At 59.9% G+C, this 22,846-nt stretch overlaps 2 protein-coding genes across 3 annotated transcripts; both read right to left on the reverse strand.

Annotated features, from left to right (window-relative positions):
* Positions 1 to 111: 111 nt before the first annotated feature.
* Positions 112 to 8,685, reverse strand: PHLDB3 (pleckstrin homology like domain family B member 3). The gene is made up of 15 exons (XM_029065027.2): positions 8,458 to 8,685; positions 6,896 to 7,072; positions 6,281 to 6,418; positions 5,893 to 6,021; positions 5,506 to 5,673; positions 5,030 to 5,140; positions 4,450 to 4,539; positions 4,047 to 4,148; positions 3,585 to 3,687; positions 3,343 to 3,439; positions 3,169 to 3,256; positions 2,491 to 2,547; positions 2,098 to 2,314; positions 1,577 to 1,662; positions 112 to 714 (listed from the first exon to the last, which is right to left on the reverse strand). Exons 1-15 carry the CDS (start codon positions 8,683 to 8,685, stop codon positions 580 to 582), a joined length of 1,926 nt encoding a protein of 641 aa, XP_028920860.1. The 3' UTR covers positions 112 to 579.
* A 6,309-nt stretch (positions 8,686 to 14,994) lies between these two features.
* ETHE1 (ETHE1 persulfide dioxygenase) lies at positions 14,995 to 20,751 on the reverse strand. 2 transcript variants are annotated; one of them, XM_029064418.2, is made up of 7 exons: positions 20,548 to 20,747; positions 18,577 to 18,721; positions 18,276 to 18,424; positions 17,842 to 17,971; positions 17,069 to 17,158; positions 15,325 to 15,441; positions 14,995 to 15,179 (listed from the first exon to the last, which is right to left on the reverse strand). In XM_029064418.2, the coding sequence occupies exons 1-7, from the start codon at positions 20,683 to 20,685 to the stop codon at positions 15,127 to 15,129; spliced, it is 822 nt and encodes a 273-aa protein (XP_028920251.1). In that variant the 5' UTR covers positions 20,686 to 20,747; the 3' UTR covers positions 14,995 to 15,126. The 2 variants fall into 2 exon arrangements, with proteins under 2 accessions (XP_028920251.1, XP_028920252.1); XM_029064419.2 differs by lacking the exon at positions 17,069 to 17,158 and having other exon boundaries at positions 20,548 to 20,751.
* Between the last annotated feature and the right edge of the window lie 2,095 nt (positions 20,752 to 22,846).

Here is a 22,846-nt window from a genome sequence, read left to right on the forward strand (position 1 = left end):
CTACTCGCCCACCAAAGGGCAGGGACTGTATCTGTTACCGACTTGTGCCTTCCAAGCGCTTAGTACAGTGCCCTGCACATAGTAAGTGCTCAATAAATACTATTGAATGAATTTGCCCAAGCGCTTAGTACGGTGCCTCTGCACCTGAAAGGCGCCCAATAAATACGATTGACTGACAGGCGACCTCCAACGGGCCTGGGGTGGTGGGGCGGGGCTTCGGGTGGCCACGCCCCCAAGAACCTGGTTGGACAGGTCCCGGGAAGGGGCGTGGCTCCTCCAATATGGCCCCGCCCCCAGCGCCGGATTGGACGGTCGCGAAGGGGGCGTGGCCTAGCCGGGCTGGTCCCGCCCCCAACGCCGGATTGGGTGGGGGGGTCCCATGGATGGGCGTGGCTTCTGCAATGTGGCCCCGCCCCAGCGCCGGATTGGGCGAGGTCTGGCGAAGGGGGCGTGGCTTCTGCAGTCTGGTCCCGCCCCAGCGCCGGATTGGGCGGGGTCTGCCGTAGGGGGCGTGGCTTCGGCAGCCTGGTCCCGCCCCCGGCGCCTGATTGGACGGCGCCCGTTAGGGGACGTGGCCCGCTAGGGGGCGTGGTTCTCGTCGGCCGCGGTGACGATGACATCCATCCAGATGCGCATGGCCTCGGGGCTGGGGGCCACCATGCAGAACAGCCGCTCGTACGTCTTCACGCAGAACGTCAGGCGAGGGTTGGGGCTCTAGTCCGACGGGAGGAAATCAGAAGAATAATGTTGGCATCTGTTAAGCGCTCACTATGTGCCGAGCACTGCTCTAAGCGCTGGGGGAGACACAGGGTCATCAGGTGGTCCCCCGTGAGGCTCCCGGTCTTCATCCCCCTTTGACAGATGAGATCACCGAGGCCCAGAGAATAATACTAATAATGTTGGTGTTTGTTAAGCGCTTACTCGGTGCAGGGCACCGTTCTGAGCGCTGGGGGAGATACAGGGTCATCAGGTGGTCCCACGTGAGGCTCACAGTCTTCATCCCCATTTTACAGAGGAGGTAACTGAGGCCCAGAGAAGTGAAGTGACTTGCCCCCAGTCACCCAGCTGACGAGTGGCAGAGCCGGGATTCGAATCCATGACCTCGGACTCCCAAGCCCGGGCTCTTTCCACGGAGCCACGCTGCTTCTCTATGTGCCAGGTACTGTACTAAGGACCTGTGCTCTAATGCTGACTCCGTCTGGCTGTTGGGTGACCGTGGCCGTGTCTCGGCGCCTCCGTTACCTCATCTGTAAAATGGGTATAAAATCCTCCTCCCTCCAATTTAGGCTGTGAGCCCCACGGGGGACAGGGCCTTTGTCCGATCCCGATTTTCTGATATCTACCCCGGTGCTTAAAACAGTGTTTGACACATAGTAAGCACTCAACAAATACCATAAAAAATAGAAAATAAAAAAGTTCAAGGTTCTGAGCGAGGGGTTTTCGGGCTAGAGTCTGAGGGGGGAGGTTCCCTGAGGACGGGGATCATGTCCGCTAACTCTACTGAGCCCCCGGTGCTCCATAAATGCTCCCGACTGGCTGACTGATTTGGCTGTTGGAGGAACAGGGGTAGGATCACCTTAAAAGCACAGCGCAAGTGGTCATAGTAAACCTCCTCAATGGCCTGAAAGTAGATGACTCCTTTGAGCTTGGTCTCCTCTTTGTCTGGAAGACAAAACGGGGGGAGAGAATTAAGAAGGGGTCAAGGGGCATCTCGGGAGGCAGGGGGAGAAAGAGGCACTGGGGGGAAGATGTGGGAGTGTGAAGAGTGAGTTTCCAAAGATTTAGGTGGGGGCGGATGGGGCTGGGATGAGGGGGGCCCTCAGGGCGGGGACTCCAGGTGAGGTTGGGAGAGGAGGGTCGAAGGATCAGTGATGCTGAGGTTGGGGTACCCGAAGAATGGGGCTCCGGGAAAGAGTCGGTTGTTTTATTGAGCGCTTACTGTGTGCAGAGCATCGTACTAAGCGCTTGGGCGAGTATGAGATAACACGACAGACACATTCCTTGCCCACAGTGAACTTACAGTCCAGGGAGGCGGTTGGGGCAGGGTCCCGGGACGGGGGCGGGCCCCCCCGGAACGGGGCCGTAGGGATCCCTCACCGGCGTAGTAGGCCAGGCGGCGCTTGCTCCGGTCAAAGCAGAACCAGCGCTTCCTCCAGGTCTTGATCCTCCCGCCCATCTTGATCAGTGGTCCCCGGCAGCAGCCGCTGGCCACGTGGACCTGCGGGCAGCTGTCCAGGCTGTGGCCCCAGCGCTCCAGGTGCCGGCGAAGGTCCAGGGGCTGGGGGGCCGCCGGGGCGGGAGCCTCTGGGGCCTGCTGCTTAGAGAGTCGGGAAGTCACGGTGGGGAGATCTGGTGCCGGGCCAGGGAGAGGGGGGCCGGGGGAGGGGGGAAGGGGCGGGGGCCGGGAGAAGGCAGGGGCTGGGGGGGGCTGGGGGAGATCAGGCGTCCCAGGGCTCGGCTCTGAGCCACCGGGGGGAAGGAGTCACTGACCGTGATCACCGGTGTTTCTGCGGGTTTAGGCTCCTCCTTGTTTCCTTTAGTCTCCTCCTGGGGAGTAACCGGGGGGGGGGGTCGGGGTTGGGGGCTCACTTCACTGGGCCTCAGAACGGATGAGGGCAGATGGGCTCGCCTCATCACGGGGTGAGGGTGGGTGGTCTGTCCTCCCCGGAGGGTGAGAGTGGGTGGGCTTCCCTCATCACGGGGGTGTGGGTGAGAAGGCGGAAGGTGAGGGTGGGTTCCCCTCACTGGGGGCTGAGTGGGCACCATTCCCTGGGCGGGGGAGGGGTCACCGGGAGAATATAATTATCCTCCCAAAAGCACTGCTCAGGGGACCCTAACCCACCCTCACCCCCAGATCTGCCTGACTCCCACCCCGTATTCTAAATCCGGCCCAAGCCTGGGCCTGTTTCCCCAGATAGATGGAGAGTTCCTTGGGGGCAGGGGTCATATCTCCTAACTCTTTAGTGCTCTCCCATGCGCCTAGCATGGAGTTCTGATGAACTGAGAGGCAGCGAGTCGGGGTGGATGTGAAGAATGGAGGTTCAGGATCCTGGGGGGACCCCAAGAGAAAGTCTGGGAGCTGGCGAGGGGGACCTGGGGGCGGTGGAAGGTGGTCAGAACCCCGGGGTGGGGGGAGAAGAGCTGGGGGGCCGGGGGCCGGTATCTCACCCGAGCTTTCAGTAGCCTTTCCCTCTCGGCCATGGCCTGGTGCAACAGCCTCTCCATGTGAGCGATATCGGGGTGGGGGACCCCACAGCTGGGGAGACACGGAGTCAAGCTTCCTCATTTCCTCCCTCTCCCCCCATCGTCCTGACCTCTCCCATCCCCGCCCCTCCCTCGCACCTGGTCCCGGGGCTGCAGCTCAGCAGCTGATACAGAGGGAGCCTGAGGGGAGCCCCCCCGCTGGGGGGGCCCTGCAGCCCCGATGCCTCCAGGGGTCCTAGAGGAAGACGAGGGAGAAAGCTCAGAGGGGGTGGCGGACGCCCCTTCCCCGCTGACGCCCACCTCCCCGCTGCTCCCCGCAATTCCCTTCCAACCTCCCCTCCCACCCTCTCCCCGGGGGGCTGGGAGGGGGAATGTCTCACCGTTACAGTGCAGAGACAGAGGCCGTGGGGCACCCCCCCGCGGCCCAGTCCGGTCTCCCCGTCTCCTCGGCAAACTCCCGGTCCGCTGGAGCCCGAAGGAGCCCTGTAGTTAAGGGCGCGAGGGGGGGGGGAGGAGATGGGGGATAATTCGAGGACTGGGGGGTGGTTAGGAGTAGGAGTCAGTTGTATTTATTGAGCACTTACTGTGTGCAGAGCACTGTACTAATCGTTTGGGAGAGTCCAGTGTAACAATAAACGGATGTATTCCCTGCCCGCAACAGAGCTTACAGTCTAGAGGGGGAGACGCACATTAATATAAATCAATCGATTAGGGATATGGAAATAAGTGCTGTGAGGGTGGGAGGGATTCAGGAGAGAATTGGAGAGGTGGGAGGGCCGGGGATGAGGGCCCAGAAAGAAGCCCGGAGCCCCCGCCCTCCGTGCCCGGCCCCGGGGGCAGACCTGCAGGGAGCTGTGGACGGAGAACAGGCAGGAGGAGGCGGCTGCTACCGAGGGGTCTTTGAGAACCAGGAGCTGCCGATCCGTCTTCTGGGTGAACAGGAGCTGGGGAAGGGGAGGGGGCTCGGCAGGCTGGCCCGGACTCTGTTCTCACCACCTACCCATCGCAGGGAGTGGCAGGGGTGGGGCAAGGAGGGAGCCCCGGGCCAGGAGCAGCCTGAGAGGGGAGCGGGGAGGCGGGAGGGAATCTGGTAGAGGGGATATCTGGGGCGTGGGGGCAGCGGGGCTGGGGAACAGGATATCTGGGTCCTCCCAGGGGAGCAGGGGCTGCGGGGAGACCCTGGAGGGAGGGAGAAGGGGCCGAGGGGGAGTTGGGCATTAGGACGCCTGGGTCCCAGCCAGGTACCTTGGTGAGGGCCTGGCTCTGCTCAGTGATGCCCGCGTCTCCGGCCTGGGCCCCGTGCAGCTTGTTCAGTGCCAGGAGGCGGGTCCGCTCCTGGCCGGGGCAGTGGGGTGACAGGGAGGAGGAGGAGGAGAAGGAAGAGGGTGAGGAGAACGAGGAGGAGGAGGAGGAGGAGGAGGGGAAGGAAGAGGAGGGGGAGGAGAAGGATGAGGGGAAGGAGGAGGAGGAGGGAGGGAGGGGACGGGGAAAGAGGTGGGAAAGGGAAGGGGAGGGAAAGGAGGAGGAGAGACGGGGGAGGAGAGGGAGGGGAAGGAGGATGGGGGGGGGGGGCAAGGATGGTGAAGAGTGAGGAGGGGAAGGAGGATGGTGAGGAAGAGGAGAGTGGGAAGGAGAGAGGAAGAGGAGGAGGAAGAGGAGGGGTGAACAGAAGGATGGGAAATGTGGGAGGTTGTTGGGGTGGAGTGGGGGGGAGAGACGTTACGGAAAGTAGAGTGGGGGCGGCGAAGAGGTTATGGGAGAGTTAGAAGGTGAAACGAGGGTCTCAGGGTGGAGGGCGGGGTCAAAGGTCAGGGTAGAAGGTCACCTGGCTCAGAGCCTGCATGGCCTCCTCTTTCTTGCGGCTAAGGCCCCGGCTCTCGGCCGCCATCTGCTCTCCCAGCGAACGCAACTGTTCCTCCAGCACCTGGACCCGCCGCTGCCCCGCCCCAGACCCCGCACAACTGCTCGGTCTGTGGCCAGTGCAGGACCCAAGGATCCCACCTCCAGCCCCCAACCCAGAACCAGGAGTCCCGCCCCCGGCCCCCCTCCCTGAGATCCAGGGGTCCCACCCCCATCCCCCCCACCCAGGAGCCAGGAGTCCTGCCCCCATCTCCCCTCTAGGGATTCAGGATTCCTGTCCCAGTCCTCTTCCGGAACTCAGGAGTCCTACCCCGGGCCCTCTCCCAGAATCTAGGAGCCAGGGGCACCGGTTCCCCCGTCTTTCCTTACCAGACCCCTCGAAGGGCCCCAGACATCCCACTCCCCTCCCCTGATCCAGCCCCACAGAGGTCCCGGTCTCACCTTGTGCTGGGCCAGGCTTCCCTCCAGCTCCCGGATCTGCCCCTCCAGCTCCCGGGCCCCGGCCCCGGCCCCATCTCTCTCCTCTTCCTCCCGCCGGCTTTCCCGCTCCAGCTGCTGGAACTCCAGGTCCTCGTAGCCCCGCTGGGCGGCTTCCAGCTGCTCTGACACCTGGGAACGGGAGGCCGGGATGGGATGGGTTGGAATGGGATGGGATGGGAGCTGCCGGCTTGGCAGGAGCAGGGTGGGAGGCCGGGGGAACGGGTTGGGGAGGAGCTGGGAGAGGGAGCGGGGGTGGGGGAGGCCCCGCGGGACCAGGGGCAAGGTGGGGGAGCAGGGCTGAGGGGGGAGCGGGAGGGTAACCGAGGCTGAGAAGGGGGAGCGGGGCACCTCATGGACATCCTGCAGCAGCCGCTCCTTCTGACTCTCGGGTTGGGAGTCCAGTAGCCCCCGGGCCTCCTCCAGCCTCTGGGCCAGCTGCTGCACGCGGGCCCGCTCCTCGGCCAGGCGCTGCTGCTCCTGGGGGGTGGGATGGGGCAGGAGTGAGGCCCTCCACCGTCCCCAGAGGCCCAGTCACCCCCATCCCCGTGGCCCGGGAGACCCAGAAAACCCAGTCTGGGTTTCGAATACATGCTGGATATGCAACACGCTCCCAACATATAGGCAGCTCCCACTCCGGGAAAAGCCAGCCTGCAAGATCTGGTGCACTCCGCCCCCTCCCTCCCCGGCACATGCCTTGCCCCGGGGCCCCCCGCCGGCCCCCCTCCATGGCCGTGACCTGGTCCCGCTGGTCCTGCAGCCTGCGCTGGGCCGCCTCCCGCTGCCCCGCGAGCTCCCGCAGCTTCTCCTCCTCGCGCCGGGCGGCTACTCGCTCCCCGGCCAGCTCTCCGCGCAGCAGCGCCACTTCCACCTCCATCTGTGGACGAGCAGGGGATGCCTGGGTCCCGGCCAGGGCCTGGGAGGCTGAGGCACGGGACTCCTGGGCACCGGTCAGGGACTGGAGGCTGGGGTACCTGGGTCTTGGGCAGGGAGTTGGGGGTGGCGGCACCTGGGTAGGGAGTGGGAACTGGGAGATGGGGCACCTGGACCTTTGGCAGGGAGCGGGGGCTGGGGGACAGGGCGCTTGGGTCCAGGGCAGGGAGTGGAGGGTCAAGGACGGGATGCCTGAGTCCTGGGCAGGTGTCGGGGGGCTGGAGGCCAGAATGCCTATGACCCAGCAGGTAGGGGGTGCCGGGGGACAGGGCATCTGGGCCCCGGGAAGTTGGGGGGCTGGAAGGGCAGGGTGCCCGGGCACTGGAAAGGTGGGGGGCGGCCGAAGGACAGGGCGCCTGGGTCCCGGCAGGTAGGGTTGCCGGCCAGGTGTGTTTGGGGCCGGGAACCTCCAGCCCATCACCTCGATCCTCAGCTCCTTCCTCTGCTGCTGCAGCTCCTTCACTCTCTGCTCCATCAGGGCCACCCGAGTCAGGGCCTCCACCTGCTTCCCCCGCAGGCGCCGGGCTGCCCCCCGCGGCCCCTCCGTCTGGGGCGGCGCGGAGGACGACGGTGGCTGGAGGGATGGGGCTTCCGCCACCTGGGACGAAAAGCGGGACGGGTCAGGGAGCCCCCCCGACGTCCAGGACGCGGCCTCCCCTCCTGACCCCGGCCCTCCACCTCTGCCGGCGTCTGCCCCTCCAGGCTGCCCTGAGCTCACTGTAGGCGGGACCTGGGCGTGGGTCTGGGAGTCGGAAGGACCTGGGTTCTAATCCCGGCTCTGCCACTTATCTGCCCTGTGATCTCGGGCAAGTCACTTCACTCCTTTATGCCTTAATCCCCTCATCTGTAGAGTGGGGATTAAGACTGAGCCCCATGCGGGGCATGGACTTTGTCAAACCTGATTACCTTGTATCTACCCTAGTGATTAGTCCAGTGCCCGGCACGTAGTAAGCGCTTAACAAATACCACTGAAAAAAACAAGCCGAAGGGCCCAAGGCAGAAGCAGCCACAACCCCTGCTCTGGAGGAGCTGCTGGGGGTCTGAAGGCAAAAACAATACAGACGCACAGACAGTTATAACGAGCTCCCGCAGGACTATTGTTCTTGTCTGTCCGTCTCCCCCCATTAGACCGTAAGCCCGTCAAAGGGCAGGGACTGTCTCTATCTGTTACCGATTTGTACATTCCGAGCGCTTAGTACAGTGCTCTGCACATAGTAAGCGCTCAATAAATACTATTGAATGAATGAATGAATGAATGAAAGTGTCACAGCCTAGTGCCTACAGGCCTGGGAATCAGAAGGACCTGGGTTCTAATCCCACCTCTGCCACCTGTCTGCTGTGAGGTAAAAATAATGGCATCTGTTAAGCACTTACTATGTGCCAAGCACCGTCCTAAGCGCTCTTGGGCATGTCACCTCACTTCTCTGGGCCTCAGGTCCCTCATGTGCCAAAGCTCGTTGTGGGCAGGGAATGTCGCTGTTTATTGTTGTACTGTGCTTTCCCAAGCGCTTAGTAGAGTGCTCTGCACACAGCAAGCGTTCAAGAAATACGACTGAACGAATGAACGACGGTGAGCCCCACGTGTCCAACCTGATTGACCTGTATCCATCCCAGCGCTTAGAACAGTGCCTGGCACCTAGTCAGCACTTCACAAACACCATCATCATTATGTTTCCCCGTGCCTCAGTTACCTCATCTGTAAAATGGGGATTACGACCGTGAGCCCCAGGTGGGACACGGACCCTGTCCAACCCGATTACCTCGTCTCCGCCCCAGCGCTTACGACAGTGTCTGGCCCGCAGTCAGCGCTTAGCAAATACCTATTTTTTTTTTTTCAAGTGTCATTTCTGGAGTTAGGCGCTGGGGCTAGAGGGGGAGGGAGGGAGGGGTCAGTCCGGTTCTTGACCTCTGCCTTTAGGTGCGTGTGTGTGTGAGTGTGCGTGTGTTTGTGTGTGTGTTTGTGAGTGTGTGTGTCGGCCTCACCCCGTCCTTGCTGCTCTCCGTGCTGCTTCCTTCCTCTTCCTCCTCCTCCTCCTCCTCCTCCTCGTCGTCTGCCGGGGTCTTCGGCTGAGCCTCCCCCGAGGGGCTGGGGGTCTGCCGTGCCCTCTGTCCCCCGGCCGGGGTCGGGATGGGGGTCGGGGCCTCGGCTCCCCCGTCCTGGGGAGGCTCGGGCTCCGGGGTCCCGTCGCCGGGGCTCCGCGTGGCCCCCATGGTCCTCGGCCCGCCTCCTGCGACACCTGGAGGTGGGGTCCACATGGGGGGCGGGCGGGGTCTGGGGGGGGGGCCTGCACCCGGGGGGCGGGGCTTATGCAGGGGCGGGGCCTGCAGCGGGGTGGGGGGCCGAGGAGGGGGACAAGTGGGCGGGACCCGCAGGGGACGGGATGGGGAAGCAGGAGGGGGCGGGGCGAGGAGGGGGCGGGGCCTTGCCTTGTGGGAGGGGCGGGGGGAAGCCGGAGGGGGAGTGGGCGTGGCCGGCAGCATCTGGGCGGGGCTTGTAGAGGGGCGGGGTCACGTTGGGCTTGTGTTGCGGGGAGGGTGGGGAAGTGGGCGGGGCCTGCGCTCTGGGGGCGGGGCCAGTGGGGAGACGGGGTGTGGATGGGGAGTGGCCTGCAGGGGGCGGAAGAGGGGGAAAACGGGGAAGCCGGGGGGGGCGAGGGGGGGTAAATGGGCGTGGCCTGCGCGTGGTGGGCGGGGCGTGGAGGAGCGGGGCCGGCTGGAGGGAGAGTGGGCGTGGCCTGCGTTCTGGGGGCGGGGCCAGTGGAGGGACGGGGTGTGAACGGGGGAGTGGCCTGCAGGGGGCGGAAGAGGGGGAAAACGGGGAAGCCGGGGGGGGGCGAGGGGGGGTAAATGGGCGTGGCCTGCGCGTGGTGGGCGGGGCGTGGAGGAGCGGGGCCGTCTGGAGGGAGAGTGGGCGTGGCCTGCATTCTGGGGGCGGGGCCAGTGGAGGGACGAGGTGTGAACGGGGGAGTGGCCTGCAGGGGGCGGAAGAGGGGGAAATCGGGGAAGCCGGGGGGGGGGGGCACGAGGGGGGCGAGTGGGCGTGGCCTGAGCGTGGTGGACGGGGATTTGAGGGGCGTGGCCGACTGTGGAAGTGGGCGGGGCCTGCAGTCTGGGGCGGGGCCAGTGGAGGGGCGGGGTGGGTACGGGGGAGTGGCCTGCAGGGGGCGGAAGAGGGGGAAACGGGGAAGCCGGGGGGGAGGGCCGCGAGGGGGGGCAAGTGGGCGTGATCTGCGCGCGCAGGGGGCGTGGCCTAGGTGGGGCGGGGCCTCTGGGCTGCGGCCGGCAGGGGGCGGGAGAGAGCGGGGGGAGCTCATTCAATAGTACTTACTGAGCGCTTACTATGAGCAGAGCACTGTGCTAAGCGCTTGGAACGTACAGTTCGGCAACAGATGGAGCCAATCCCTGGCTCGCGGTCTAAACGGGGGAGACAGACGGTGGAGCCAAACAGAACCAAACAACATCATCAAGACAAATCGAATCGAGGAGACGTACGCCTTATTAACAACATGAATAGGGTTAAGAATAATATACACAAACGAGCACAGGGCTGAGGGGAAAGGGAAGAGCAGAGGGTGGGAGGGGGAGCAGAGGGAAAGGGGGTTCAGTCTGGGAAGGCCTCCTGGAGGAGTGACTGGGGGCAAGTCACTTCTCTGGGCCTCAGTGACCTCAGCTGGAAAATGGGGGTGAAGACTGGGAGCCTCACGAGGGACACCCTGATGACCCTGCGTCTCCCCCAGCGCTTAGAACAGGGCTCCGCACGGAGTAAGCGCTTATCAAATACCAACGTTATTAAAAACCGGGCTGCGGGGGAGGTCCCGCGGGGCGGGGTCCCCCGCCGTCGTCCCCTTCCCCGCATAAACCCCCATTTCCTCTTGTCCCGCTCCCTTCGGCGTCGCCCTTAGAATCTGTCCCTCCTCCCACCCTCATCCCCTGCGTCCCCCTCCTTCCTTTATCTTCGTCCCTCGGCTCTCCTCCCGCAGCACTGGAGCATGGGCCTCCTCCTGGCGCTCAATAAATAGCCATTCATTCCCAGCCCCTTTGCCCCGCGGGCCGGGCCAGTCCTTGTCCCCCTGGGGTCTTCCTCCCCCTTACCCCGCCGCGGGTCCGGGCTCTGCGGCCTCTGCGGGACGACGACGAAGAGGAGGAGGCGGGGAATAACAGGTCTGACAGCTCCCCCGGGGGGGTGGGCGGAAACCACCCCGTCCCCCCTCCTGCCACAACCCCCCGCTCACCTCCAAGCACCCAGGAGCTCCGTCCCCTCCTCCTGTCCCTGGTCAGGTCCCCGGACAGGTCCCGGTCCGGTCCCCCCAGCGGGGGTGGAGCCGGTCCCAGGACGGGGGAGGGGGAAGAGGGGTGACCGCTCCCCTCTAATGAGGCCTTAGGTGCCAAACCGGTTTGGGAAGCCATGGGGGGGGGGGGGGAAGGGGACAGACCCTGGGTGACGCCCGACCCCGCCCCTTGGGGGAGGGTGGCATTTCTTAAGCGCTTACTAGGCGCCCAGCTGGTATCTGTTAAGCGCTCACTATGTGCGGAGCCCTGGGGTAGATCCGGAGCCCTCAGGTTGTCCCCCCTGAAGCTCACGGTTAATCCCCATGGGGTCACTGAGGCCCAGAGAAGTGACTTAATAATAATAACGTCGGTATTTGTTAAGCGCTGACTATGTGCCGAGCGCTGTTCTAAGCGCTGGGGTAGACCCAGGGGAATCAGGATGTCCCACGTGGGGCTCACAGTCTTAATCCCCATTTTACAGATGAGGGAGCTGAGGCCCAGAGAAGTGAAGTGACTTAATAATAATAATGTTGGTATTTGTTAAGCGCTTACTATGTGCCGGGCACTGTTCTAAGCGCTGGGGTAGACCCAGGGGAATCAGGATGTCCCACGTGGGGCTCACAGTCTTAATCCCCATTTGACAGATGAGGGAACTGAGGCCCAGAGAAGTGAAGTGACTGGCCCCCAGTCACCCAGCTGACGAGTGGCAGAGCTGGGATTCGAACTCATGACCCCTGACTCCAAAGCCCGGGCTCTTTCCACTGAGCCACGCTGCTTCTCAGGCACACAGAGGGCAAGTGGCGGAGCTGGGATTCGAACCCATGACCTCTGACTCCCAAGCCCGGGCGCGAGCCACGCCGCTTCTAAGCGCTGGGGTAGGCACGGGGTCATCAGGTTGTCCCACGCGGGGCTCACGGTCTTCATCCCCATTTTAGAGGTGGGGGAACTGAGGACCAGAGAAGTGAAGTGGTTTGCCCAAGGGCACACAGCTGGCAAGGGGAAGAGGGAGGGGAAAGGACAACCCCCTACACCCCCCCAATGTCCAGCTCATAAGGGGGGAGGGGGACTGCCCAGGAGGGGGCAGAGGGGTCAAAGGTCAGAGCCAGGCCCTTCCTCTTTGGGAAAAACAGGAAGATTAGAGAAAAAGTTTCCAATTGACCACCCACACCCTGCTGGGGAGGGGTAGCCGAGGGGGGTGAGGTCTTAGGGGGCAGGGGGAGCCGAGGCAAGGGGGTTCTTAGGGGGCAGGGGGAGCCGAGGAGGGTGGGGGTCTTAGGGGGCAGGGGGAGCCGAGGGGGGTGGGGATCTTAGGGGGCAGGGTAGTCGAGGGGGGTGGGGTCTTAGGGGGCAGGGGCTTCCACCTCCTGCCACTCTCTCACCCAACCCTGCCCCCTTGCCCCGGGGCCCCTCCGGTTCATGCGTCCTATCGGATTTATTGAGCGCTCACTGTGTGCGGAGCACTGTACACTAAGCGCTTGGGAGAGTACAGTGTCACGAGAGACGCATTCCCTGACCACAGTGAGCTTACAGTCTTGAGGGGGGGAGACAGACATCGATGTCAATAAATTATAATAATAATGATGTTGGTATTTAAGCGCTTACTATGTGCCGAGCACTGTTCTCAGCGCTGGGGGAGATACAGGGTGATCAGATTGTCCCACGTGGCACTCACAGTTTTAACCCCATTTTACAAATGAGGTCACTGAGGCACAGAGAAATGAAGTGACTTTCCCCAGGTCACACAGCTGACTGGGGGACGGAGCCGGGATTAGAACTCATGACCTCTGACTCCCAAGCCTGGGCTCTTTCCACTGAGCCACAGTAAACAGACACATTCCCTGCTCACAACAAACTTACAGTCTAGCGAGGGGGAGACAGACGTCAATATAAATAAAATACAGATATAATAATGGTATCGGTTAAGCGCTTACTATGTGCCAAGCACTGTTCTAAGCACTGGGGGGATACAGGTAATCAGGTTGTCCCACATGGGGCTCACAGACTTAATCTCCATTTTATAGAGGAGGGAACTGAGGCATAGAGAAGTTAAGTGACTTGCCTAAGGTGACACAGCTGACTAGCGGCGGAGCTAGGATTAGAACCCATGACTTCTGACTCCCAAGCCCGTAGCTCTCGCCATTGAGCCACACTGCTTCTCTCAAGATATGGACATCAATGCTGCGGAGCTGGAAGGGGGAAAAAACTTCCAAGGGAGGAAGAGGGAGCCCTGATCAATCCTTTGGCCAGCGGCCAGCGGGTGGACAAAGCCCCAGGATGACAGAATCTCCCCCGCTTCAAAGGGAAGGCCCATCTCGTCCAGGAGGCCTTCCCTGACTGAGCCCCTCATTCCACTTCTCCCACTCCCTTCTGCGTCACCCTGACTCGCTCCCTTTATTCATCCCCCCCCTCCCAGCCCCACACCACTTATGTCCATTTCTGTCATTTATTCATTAATATTGTCTTTCTCCTCCTCTAGACTGTGATAATAATAATGTCGGTATTTGTTAAGCGCTTACTAGGTGCAGAGCACTGTTCTAAGCGCTGGGGGAGATACGGAGTAATCAGGTTGTCCCACGTGAGGCTCACAGTCTTCATCCCCATTTTACAGATGAGGTCACTGAGGCCCAGAGGAGTTAAGTGACTTGCCCAGTCACAAGACTGACAAGTGGCAGAGCCGGGATTCAAACCCATGACCTCTGACTCCCAAGCCCGGGCTCTTTCCACTGAGCCATGAAGCTCATTGTGGGCAGGGAGTATTTCTATTTATTGTTATATTGTACTCTTCCAAGCGCTTAGTACAGTGCTCTGCACATCATGGTAAGCACTCAATAAACACGATTGAATGAATGAAGAAGAATAATGTTGGTATTAAGCACTTACTATGTGCCAAGCACTCTTCTAAGCGCTGGGGGAGATACAGAGTCATCAGGTTGTCCCACAGGGGGCTCACAGTCTTCATCCCCATTTTCCAGATGCGGGAACTGAGGCACAGAGAAGTGAAGCGACTCACCCAAGGTCACACAGCTGACAGGCGGCGGAGCTGGGATTCGAACCCATGACCGCTGACTCCCAAGCGCGGGCTCTTTCCACTAAGCCACGCTGCTTCTAGATTCTTACCTGCAGCTCCCTATCCTCCCCATGGAGAGCAGCCCTGTTCTAGATCAATTAATTGGATTTGAGCCCTTACTGTGTGCAGAACACTGTACCAAGCGCTTGGGAGAGTACACTATCGCAATTTAACAGACACACCCCCTGCCCACAAAGAACTTAACAGTCAGTTTAATGTCTGTTATTGATGTCTGTCTGTCTCCTCCTCTAGACTGTGATAATAACAATAATAACGTTGGTATTTGTTAAGAGCTTACTAGGTGCAGAGCACTGTTCTAAGCGTTGGGGTAGACGCGGAGTAATCAGGTTGTCCCCCTCTAGACTGTAAGATCGTTGTGGGCAGGGAATGTGTCCTTTTAGTGTTGCACTGTACTCTCCCAAGCGCTTAGTATAGTGCTCTGCACGCGGTAAGGGCTCAATAAATATGATTGACTGACTACTCTGAATGTATTAAGTGCTCAATAAATACCAGTGGTTGAGTGATATGTACATAAGTCCTGAAGGGGCTGGGAGGGAGTGATGTTGGTATTTGTTAAGCACTTACTATGTGCAGAACACTGTTCTAAGCACTGGGGTAGATACAGGGTGATCAGGTTGTCCTACGTGAGGCTCATAGTCTTAATCCCCATTTTACAGATGAATGAGTGAAGTGAGGAAGGCAGGGCAACGCAGAAGGGAATGGAAGAAAAAGATAAGGTTTTAGTTAGGAAAGACCTCTTGGAGGAGATGGGCCTTCAATATGGCTTTGAAGGGAGGGGGAGAGTCACTGTCTGTCGGAAATGAAGAGGGAGGACGTTCCAGGCCAGAGGCAGGATGTGGGCGAGAGGCTGGCGGAGAGATAGACGAGATGGAGGCACGGTGAGTAGGTTGGCATTAGAGGAGCAAAGTGTGCCGGCTGGATGGCAGCAGGAGAGCAGCGAGGTGAGGTAGGAGGGTCAAGGTGATTAAAGCTGATGCTAAGGAGTTTCTGTTTGACACGGAGATGGATGGGCAGCCCCTGGAGGTCCTTGAGCACTCCAGGAAACCAAGACACCGCCACTGCCTAGCTCCCCTTCAGCAGGACCCAGGCATCCTGCCTCCCAGGCCTTAGGCTCATTTTCCCCAGAACTTTCAGCGGGAAAGACAGAAAGCGGGACGGGGATGTCGAATATCAAATCGGCTTTATTAAGTGACCCAACTCCGTCCCCCTTCATGTGCAACAGAGATAAAACCTGAGTTCGGGTGGGTGCGTGGAGGAGGAAGATTGGGGGCGGGAACCCCTCATTGGGAGACAGCTCAGTGCGGGGGGTCCTGAAGGCCACAGCGCAGGTTGGCGGGAACGGCAAAGTCTGGGGGCAAGAGAAGGCCGGGCGTCACAACCCAGACTTCGGGTCCACCCAATTCCACTTTCCTCCCGGAACCCAGGCGTCCGTCCTCCGTATCTCCCCTTCCCCCGAGGCCCTGCGACCTCCCTCCCTTTTCCCCCCACCTCACCGATCTGCTGGGGTTTGGGGAGGTTTAAGTTATCCATCACTCGCACAAACTCCTCGCAGCTCAGGGTGAGCCGAGGGTTCAGGGTCCGTTCCTCCTCCACCGTGGAGACCGTGTGACCTGGAGGGAGGGGAAGGGAGAAGAGGGAGGGGAGGTCACGAACCGGGTCCAAGCCGCCCCTGGCCTCGCACAAGCCCGCTGAATAATAATAATAATAATAATAATAATGTTGGTATTTGTTAAGCGCTTACTATGTGCCGAGCACTGTTCTAAGCACTGGGGTAGCCACAGGGGAATCAGGTTGTCCCACGTGGGGCTCACAGTCTTCATCCCCATTTTACAGATGAGGGAACCGAGGCACCGAGAAGTGAAGTGACTTGCCCAAAGTCACACAGCTGGCAAGTGGCCGAGCTGGGATTCGAACCCATGACCTCTGACTCCAATGCCCGTGCTCTTCCCACTGAGCCACGCTGCTGAAGAGTCTTTATTTATCTTATTTCTTTATTTTCATGCCTGTCACCACCTCTACACTGTAAGCTCCTTGTGGGCAGGGGACAGGTCTACCGATTCTGATTCGGCGCTTAGAACAGTGCTGGGCACATAGGAAGTGCTTAACAGATACCATAATTATTATTATTTGGAACTGTAGTTCTCCCAAGACTCCAAATCCCATCAGCCCTTGGGGCCTCGGCCTCCTGAAGCCAACTACAAATCCCATCAGCCTTTGGGGCCTCGGTCTCCTGAATCCAACTTTATCGACAGCCGCAGGCGCGGACAAAGACAGAGAAGAGGCTGATGGGAATTGTAGTCCATTGCCTTTGCTCCTAGCTCCTCATAGGGGTTGTGCTCCTCAGTTAATTCATTCTCTCTCTCACCCTCCTCCCGCTTTCCTAGATGCCCTTACCTCTCCATCCAAACCACTACTATAATAATCCAGCTCCCCCGCCTTGATTACCGCATCTGCCTCCTCCCCGACCCCCCTGCCTCCTGGGTCTCCCCACACCAGTCCATATTTCACTCTGCTGCCCGGATCGTTTTCCCACAAAAACGTTCGGTCCACATCTCCCCACTCCTCAAAAGCCGGCAGTGGTTGCCCATCCACCTCCACGTCAAAGAGAAGCCTCTCGGAGCTTAGAACAGTGCTTGGCACATAGTAAGCACTTAAATTCCATCATTATCATTCTTCCCATTGCACTCAATCAGCTCACCCCCCCACCAGATACCTCGCCTCGCGACACAACCTAGCTCACCAACTTCGCTCCTCTAACCCCAGGCTAGTGACTGTACCTTGATTTAGTCTACCGCATCGCCGACCCCTTACCCGTGTCCTCTTTCTGGCCTGGAACTCCCTCCCCCTCCATATACGACAGACCACCACTCTCCTTACCTTCAGAGCCTTATTACAATCACATCTCCTCCAAGAAGCCTTCTTTTATTCTTCATTTATTTCCCCTACTTTCTCTCCCTTTTTCGGTGGCCCTTCCACTTGGATCTGTACCTTAAAAGACCTGGATATTCACCCCACCCTCAACTCCACAGCACCTTTGTACGTAACCATAATTTATTTTCACGTCTGTCACCACCTCTACACTGTAAGTTCCTTGCGGGCAGGGAACGAGTCTACCGATACTGATGTACTCTAGTTCTCCCAAGCGCTGAGTAGAGTGCTCTGCACACAGTAAGTGCTCAATGAATACCTTCGGTTGATTGCCCCGACAGGCCCCCGTCTGCCTGTCAGTATGCTCACCTTTATAGTCATGAGCAGGGTAAACCAGGCAGTCCCCTGGGAGGGTGAAGATCTTCTCGTGTACGGAATGGTACAGGGTCTTAGCACAACCTGAGGAAGGGCCAGGAGGTCAAGGCCAGAGGAGCTGCAACCCGTGACCTCCCTTCCCAGCCCCCATCTAGCCCCTCTACAAATCCCCCCATTCCTCCCCCAGGAATGGCAGGGCCTGGCAAACGGCACGGCCTAGTGGAAAGAGCTTGGGCCTGGGAGTCAGAGGACCTGTGTTCTAATCTTGGCTCTGCCACTTGCCCGATGCGTGACCTCGGGCAAGTCGCTTCATTTCTGTGTGTCAATTTCCTCATCTATATAATGGGGACTCAATACCTGTTCTCCCTCCCCCTTAGACTGTGAGCCTTACGTGGGACAGGGACTGGGACTGGCCTGATTGCACCGTACCTACCCCGGCGCTTTGGTACAGTGCCTGGCACACAGCACGAAGCACCTGCTCAGTGCTCGTTGTGGGCAGGGAATGTGTCTATTTATGGTTAGATGGTACTCTCCCAAGCGTTCAGTATAATGCTTTGCACACAGGAAGCGCTCAATCAGTACGATTGATTTTAAAAATGTATTTGAATAGTAGAGCAAGTCCCTCTGTACTGAAGTGCAGTCTGGAGGGGGTGACCGGGGAGCTCAGGGCAAGAGGTTTGGGATGGTGGGGCCTGGGGGAGGACGAAGGGGGAGTTCACCAGGGGTTGGTTCAGGGGGGCGGAAGGGGATCCGAGCACGGGCACAACCTTGCTGGAAGTCGGTGCGGCCGCAGCCCCGGATGAGGAGGGCATCCCCGGTGAAGGCGGCGCTCTGATCCCCGAGCACGTAGGTGACGCAGCCGGGAGTGTGGCCGGGGCTGGCCCGGGTCTCCAGAGCCTGGCGGGGAGGGGGGTGGCGGGACGGGGGTTAAAATCTCCCGCTCAGCGAGCCCCGAAAGCTGGGGTTTACGCTCCCCAGGTAACTTGCGGAGAAGACAGGACCCCAGAAAGACTCACCGCCCTCTGCCGTGCCCTCACGTGCCCGTGGAGGATGTGTTTGCCAGGGTGGACTTTAGTTTTAGGAGAGGGCAGGGGCCGCCCCACCCCCTCTCTCCCTCTTGGCATCCCGCCCCGGGGTGTGGACCGCCGCCTGCCCCCTCCCTACCCTCCCCCACCCCACGGCCATAGCTCCCGGGACTCACGAAGCAGCCGAAGCGCAGGGTGTCCCCTTCGGCGATGAGCAGGTCGGCCTTGGCCCCGCTGAGGCGGGAGATGACGCTCCGGCAGCCGGGGAGCAGCGAGCGCAGGAGCCCGGTGCCCGTCACGTGGTCCGCGTGGCAGTGTGTGTTGACTGTGCCCGTGGGGGAAACGGGAGGGCTCGGAGACCACCTCCCTCTCCCCCAACCCGCGGGGCCACCCCAGCGCCCCCCGGACGCTCGCTCCGGCCGGTGGGTCCCAAGGGATACCCCCCGTCTCCCCTGCCGGCCCCCCCAAACCCCAGACCTGCGTAGATGAGCCGCAGCCCCAGCTCCCGGACCAGCTGGGCGTCTCGGGGGGCGGTCTCCAGGACGGGGTCAATCAGCACGGCCTCTCTGGATGCCCGGTCCGCCAGCAGGTAGGTGTAAGTGCAGCTCTGAGGCTCAAAGAGCTGGGAGGCGGGGGGCGGGGTGGGGAGAGGAAGGGCAGGGATGGATGAGGTGGGCATCCCCTCTCTGCTTCCCCCCAGCTCAATCAATCGTATTCACTGAACGCTTACTGTGTGCCGAGCACTATACCGAGCGCTTGGGAGAGGACGATAGAACGAAAAGCGGATACGTTCCCTGCCCACGGCGAGCTTACGGTTTAGAGGCCCTTCGCCACACACCCCGACTCTTCCCTATGACACCTTCTCCTCCGGAACCCAGGTCTCTGCTCTCCTGGCCGCCGCACCCTTCCCAGGACCCAGGCGTCCCCGGGGCCGGGCACACTCGGATCCCTCAACACGTAAGTGATAATAATCGTGGTATTTGTTAAGCACTTACTATGTGCCAAGCACTGTTCTAAGCGCTGGGGGATACAAGGTGATCAGGTTGTCCCACGTGGGGCTCACAGTTTTAATCCCCATTTTTACAGATGAGGGAACTGAGGCACAGAGAAGTGACTTGTCCAAGGTCACACAGCTGACTAGCGGCGGAGCCGGGATTAGAACCTGTGACCTCTGACTCCCAAGCCCGCGCTCTTTCCACTGAGCCACGCTGTGATCCCGCTGGGAGAGCGACCGGGGTCCTGCGTCTCCGCAACGGAGCGGGGAGAGCGCAGAAGGAGTTACGGTATCGATCGAGCTCTGGCTGGGTGCATAGCACTGTTCTAAGCTCTTAGGCCTAGTAGACGGAGCATGGGCCTGGGAGTCGGAAGGCCACGGGTTCTAATCCCGGCTTCGACACTCGTCCGCTGCGTGACCGAGCCACTTCACTTCTCTGGGCCTTAGTTCCCTCATCTGTAAAATGGGGATTGAGACCGTGAGCCCCATGTGGGACAGGGACTGTGTCGAACCCGATTACCTTGGATTTACCCCCGCGCTTAGAACAGTGTCCGATATAGAGTTAGCGCTTAACAGATACATTATTATTATAATACAATTAGCCGATGGGATCCTTGCCCACCAGGGGCTCAGATAACTGAAGCCTGAATTTAGAAGTTTAAATTTCCCTGAAAGACTTGGGTGTCCAGCCAGAGCCCCAAACGCAGTCCCGTTCCTGTTCCTGTTCCCCAGCCCTGAGGTCACAAGCATCGGGTGCCCCCCACCCCCGGCTCCTATCCCCCTAATTCATTCATTCAATAGTATTTATTGAGCGCTTACTATGTGCGGAGCACTTCCAGCTCACTCCTGCTAATTCCTGCTTTTCCCTCCGCCCGGCAGCCCCGCAACTCTCCCCCCAAAGGCCCAGGACTCCCACTCAGGCCCACGCCAGGGTCCCGACGGCCTTTCCCCGGAGCCCCCGCAGCTGCCCAGCCTAGCTCAGCTACCCCTGACCTGAGCTCCCCTTCGCCTCCCGCCCCCATCTCCGGCTGTCCAGCTACCCCTGACCTGAGCTCCCCTTTACCCCCCGACCCCATCCCAAGCTGCCCAGCTACCCCGACCTCAGCTCCCCTTCGCCCCCTGACCCCATCCCCGGCTGCCCAGCCTAGCCTAGCTGCCCCTGACCTCAGCTCCCCTTTACCCCCCGACCCCATCCCAAGCTGCCCAGCTGCCCCTGACCTGAGCTCCCCTTCGCCCCCCGACCCCATCCCCGGCTGCCCAGCTGCCCCTGACCTGAGCTCCCCTTCGCCCCCCGACCCCAACCCCAGCTACCCCTGACCTGAGCTCCCCTTAACCCCCCGACCCCATCCCCAGCTGCCCAGCCACCCCGACCTGAGCTCCCCTTTACCCCCCCGACCCCAGCCCCGGTGGCCCCTGACCTGAGGTCCCCTTCGCCCCCCTCCCCAGCCCCGCACCTGGCGGAAGAGCAGCCCCCGGGCGGGGCCGCTGTCCTGGCTCAGGCCCCTGCGGGGGAGGGCGACCCCCGTCCTGGGCGACCCCCGCCGGGTCCTCAGCAGGGGCAGGGGCGGCAGCAGCCTCGCCCCCAGACCCATGGTTTACCCCCGACCTCCCGCTGGCCGGCTCTGAGCCGCCGGGCCCCGCTACCGGGAAGCCAAGGGGGAGGGGGCGGGTCGGGGGGCGGGCCGGGGGAGGGGGGCGGTCACCCCGGCCACGCCCACCCCGGGGAGGGGGTGGGCTCGTCCTTAAAGGGCCCGTGCACCCGGCCTCCCACCCCTCGGGACACGGACACAATCTCACCAGCCTCATGGCCATCACAATGGGAATTGTTAAGCGCTTACTATGTGCCACGCACTGTCTTAAGCGCTGGGCTGGATGCAAGCAATCATGAGAAGCAGCTTGGCCCAGTGGAAAGAGCCCGGGCTTTGGAGTCAGAGGTCATGAGGTCGAAGCCCAGCTCTTGCCACTCGTCAGCTGTGGGACTGTGGGCAAGTCGCTTCACTCCTCTGGGCCTCAGTGACCTCATCTGGAAAATGGGGATGAAGACTGGGAGCCCCACGTGGGACAACCTGATTCCCCTGTGTCTCCCCCAGCGCTTAGAAAGGTGCTCTGCACATAGGAAGCGCTTAACAAATACCAGCATCATTAATGATCATAATAAGGGCAATTGTTAAGCGCTTACTATGTGCCGGGTACTGTCATTCAATTGTATTTATTGAGCGCTCACCGTGCGCAGAGCACTGCGCTAAGCGCTTGGCAAGTAGAATTCGGCAGAAGATTAGAGACCATCCCTACCCGACAAGGGGCTCACAGTCTAGAGAAAGAGCCGGGGCTTGGGAGTCAGAGGTCATGGGTTCGAATCCCGACTCCACCACCTGTCAGCTGTGTGGCTGTGGGCGAGTCACTTCACTTCTCTGGGCCTCAGTGACCTCACCTGAAAAATGGGGATGAAGACTGGGAGCCCCAGGTGGAGCAACCTGATCACCTTGTATCTCCCCCAGCGCTTAGAACAGTGCTTGGCACATAGTAAGCGCTCAGCAAATACCAACATTATTGGTATTATTAGAAGGGGGGAGACAGGCAACAGAACAAGTAGACAGGGATGTCCTAAATGCTGGGGTGGATACAAGCAACTTGAGTGAAGAATAATAATAATGGTACGTTTTAAGGGCTTACTATGTGCCAGGCCCTGTCCTAAGCGCTGGGGTGGATAGAAGCAATTCGAGTTATAATGCAATTTATTAATAATAATGATATCTGTTAAGCGCTTACTATGTGCCAGGCACTGTCCTAAGCGCTGGGGTGGATACAAGCAACTCGAGTGAATAATTATTCATCATAATTATGGTATTTGTTAAATGCTTACTAAGTACCAGGCACTGTCCTAGGTGCTGCGGTGGATACAAGTAATTCGAGTTAATAATAGAAAATAATAATAATCATTCATTCAATCGTATTTATTGAGCACTTGCTGGGTGCAGGGCACTGTACTAAGAGCTTGGAATGTACAATTCGGCAACAGATAAAGACAATCCCTGCCCACTAATGGGCTCACAGTCTAAACAGGGGAGACAGACAGCAAAACAAAAAATAATAATATTTGTTAAGCGCTTACTATGTGCCAAGCACTGTCCTAAACACTGGTGGATACAGTCCCTGACCCACTTGGGGCTCACAGTCTCAATCCCCATTTTATAGATGAGGGAACTGAAGCCCAGAGAAGTGAAGTGACTTGTCACAGAGCAGACAAGTGGCAGAGGCAGGATTAGAACCCACGACCTTCTGACTCCCAGGCCCGGGTTCTAACCACTAGACCGTATCACCTCATCCTCAGGCACCGCACAGTGTGGGCAGAGCACTCAACTAGGTCCTGGGGGAACCTAAAGAAGGAGTCAAAGAGATCTCTGGCAGGAAAAGAAGCAGTGTGGTCTAGTGGAGAGAGCCCAGGCCTGGGAGTCAGAAGGACCTGGGTTCTAATCCAGGCTCCACCGCTTGTTTGATGTGTGACCTTGGGCAAGTCACTTCATGTCTCTGGGCCTCAATCGCCTCATCTGTAAAATGGGGATTGATTCTGTCCCACCTGATTAACTTGTACCTACCCCTGCCTGGCACACAGTAAGCACTTAACAGGTACCATTAAAAAAGAAAAAAGAGAAAAAAAGGCCTGGAGGCAAATAGCCTTATCCTCACCTTACCTAGACTGTGAGTCTCATGTGGGACAATCTGATTACCCTGTATCTATTCCAGCGCTTAGAA

Source organism: Ornithorhynchus anatinus, chromosome 5 (genome assembly GCF_004115215.2).
Source record: "Ornithorhynchus anatinus isolate Pmale09 chromosome 5, mOrnAna1.pri.v4, whole genome shotgun sequence".
NCBI classification, from domain to species: Eukaryota; Metazoa; Chordata; class Mammalia; order Monotremata; family Ornithorhynchidae; genus Ornithorhynchus; species Ornithorhynchus anatinus.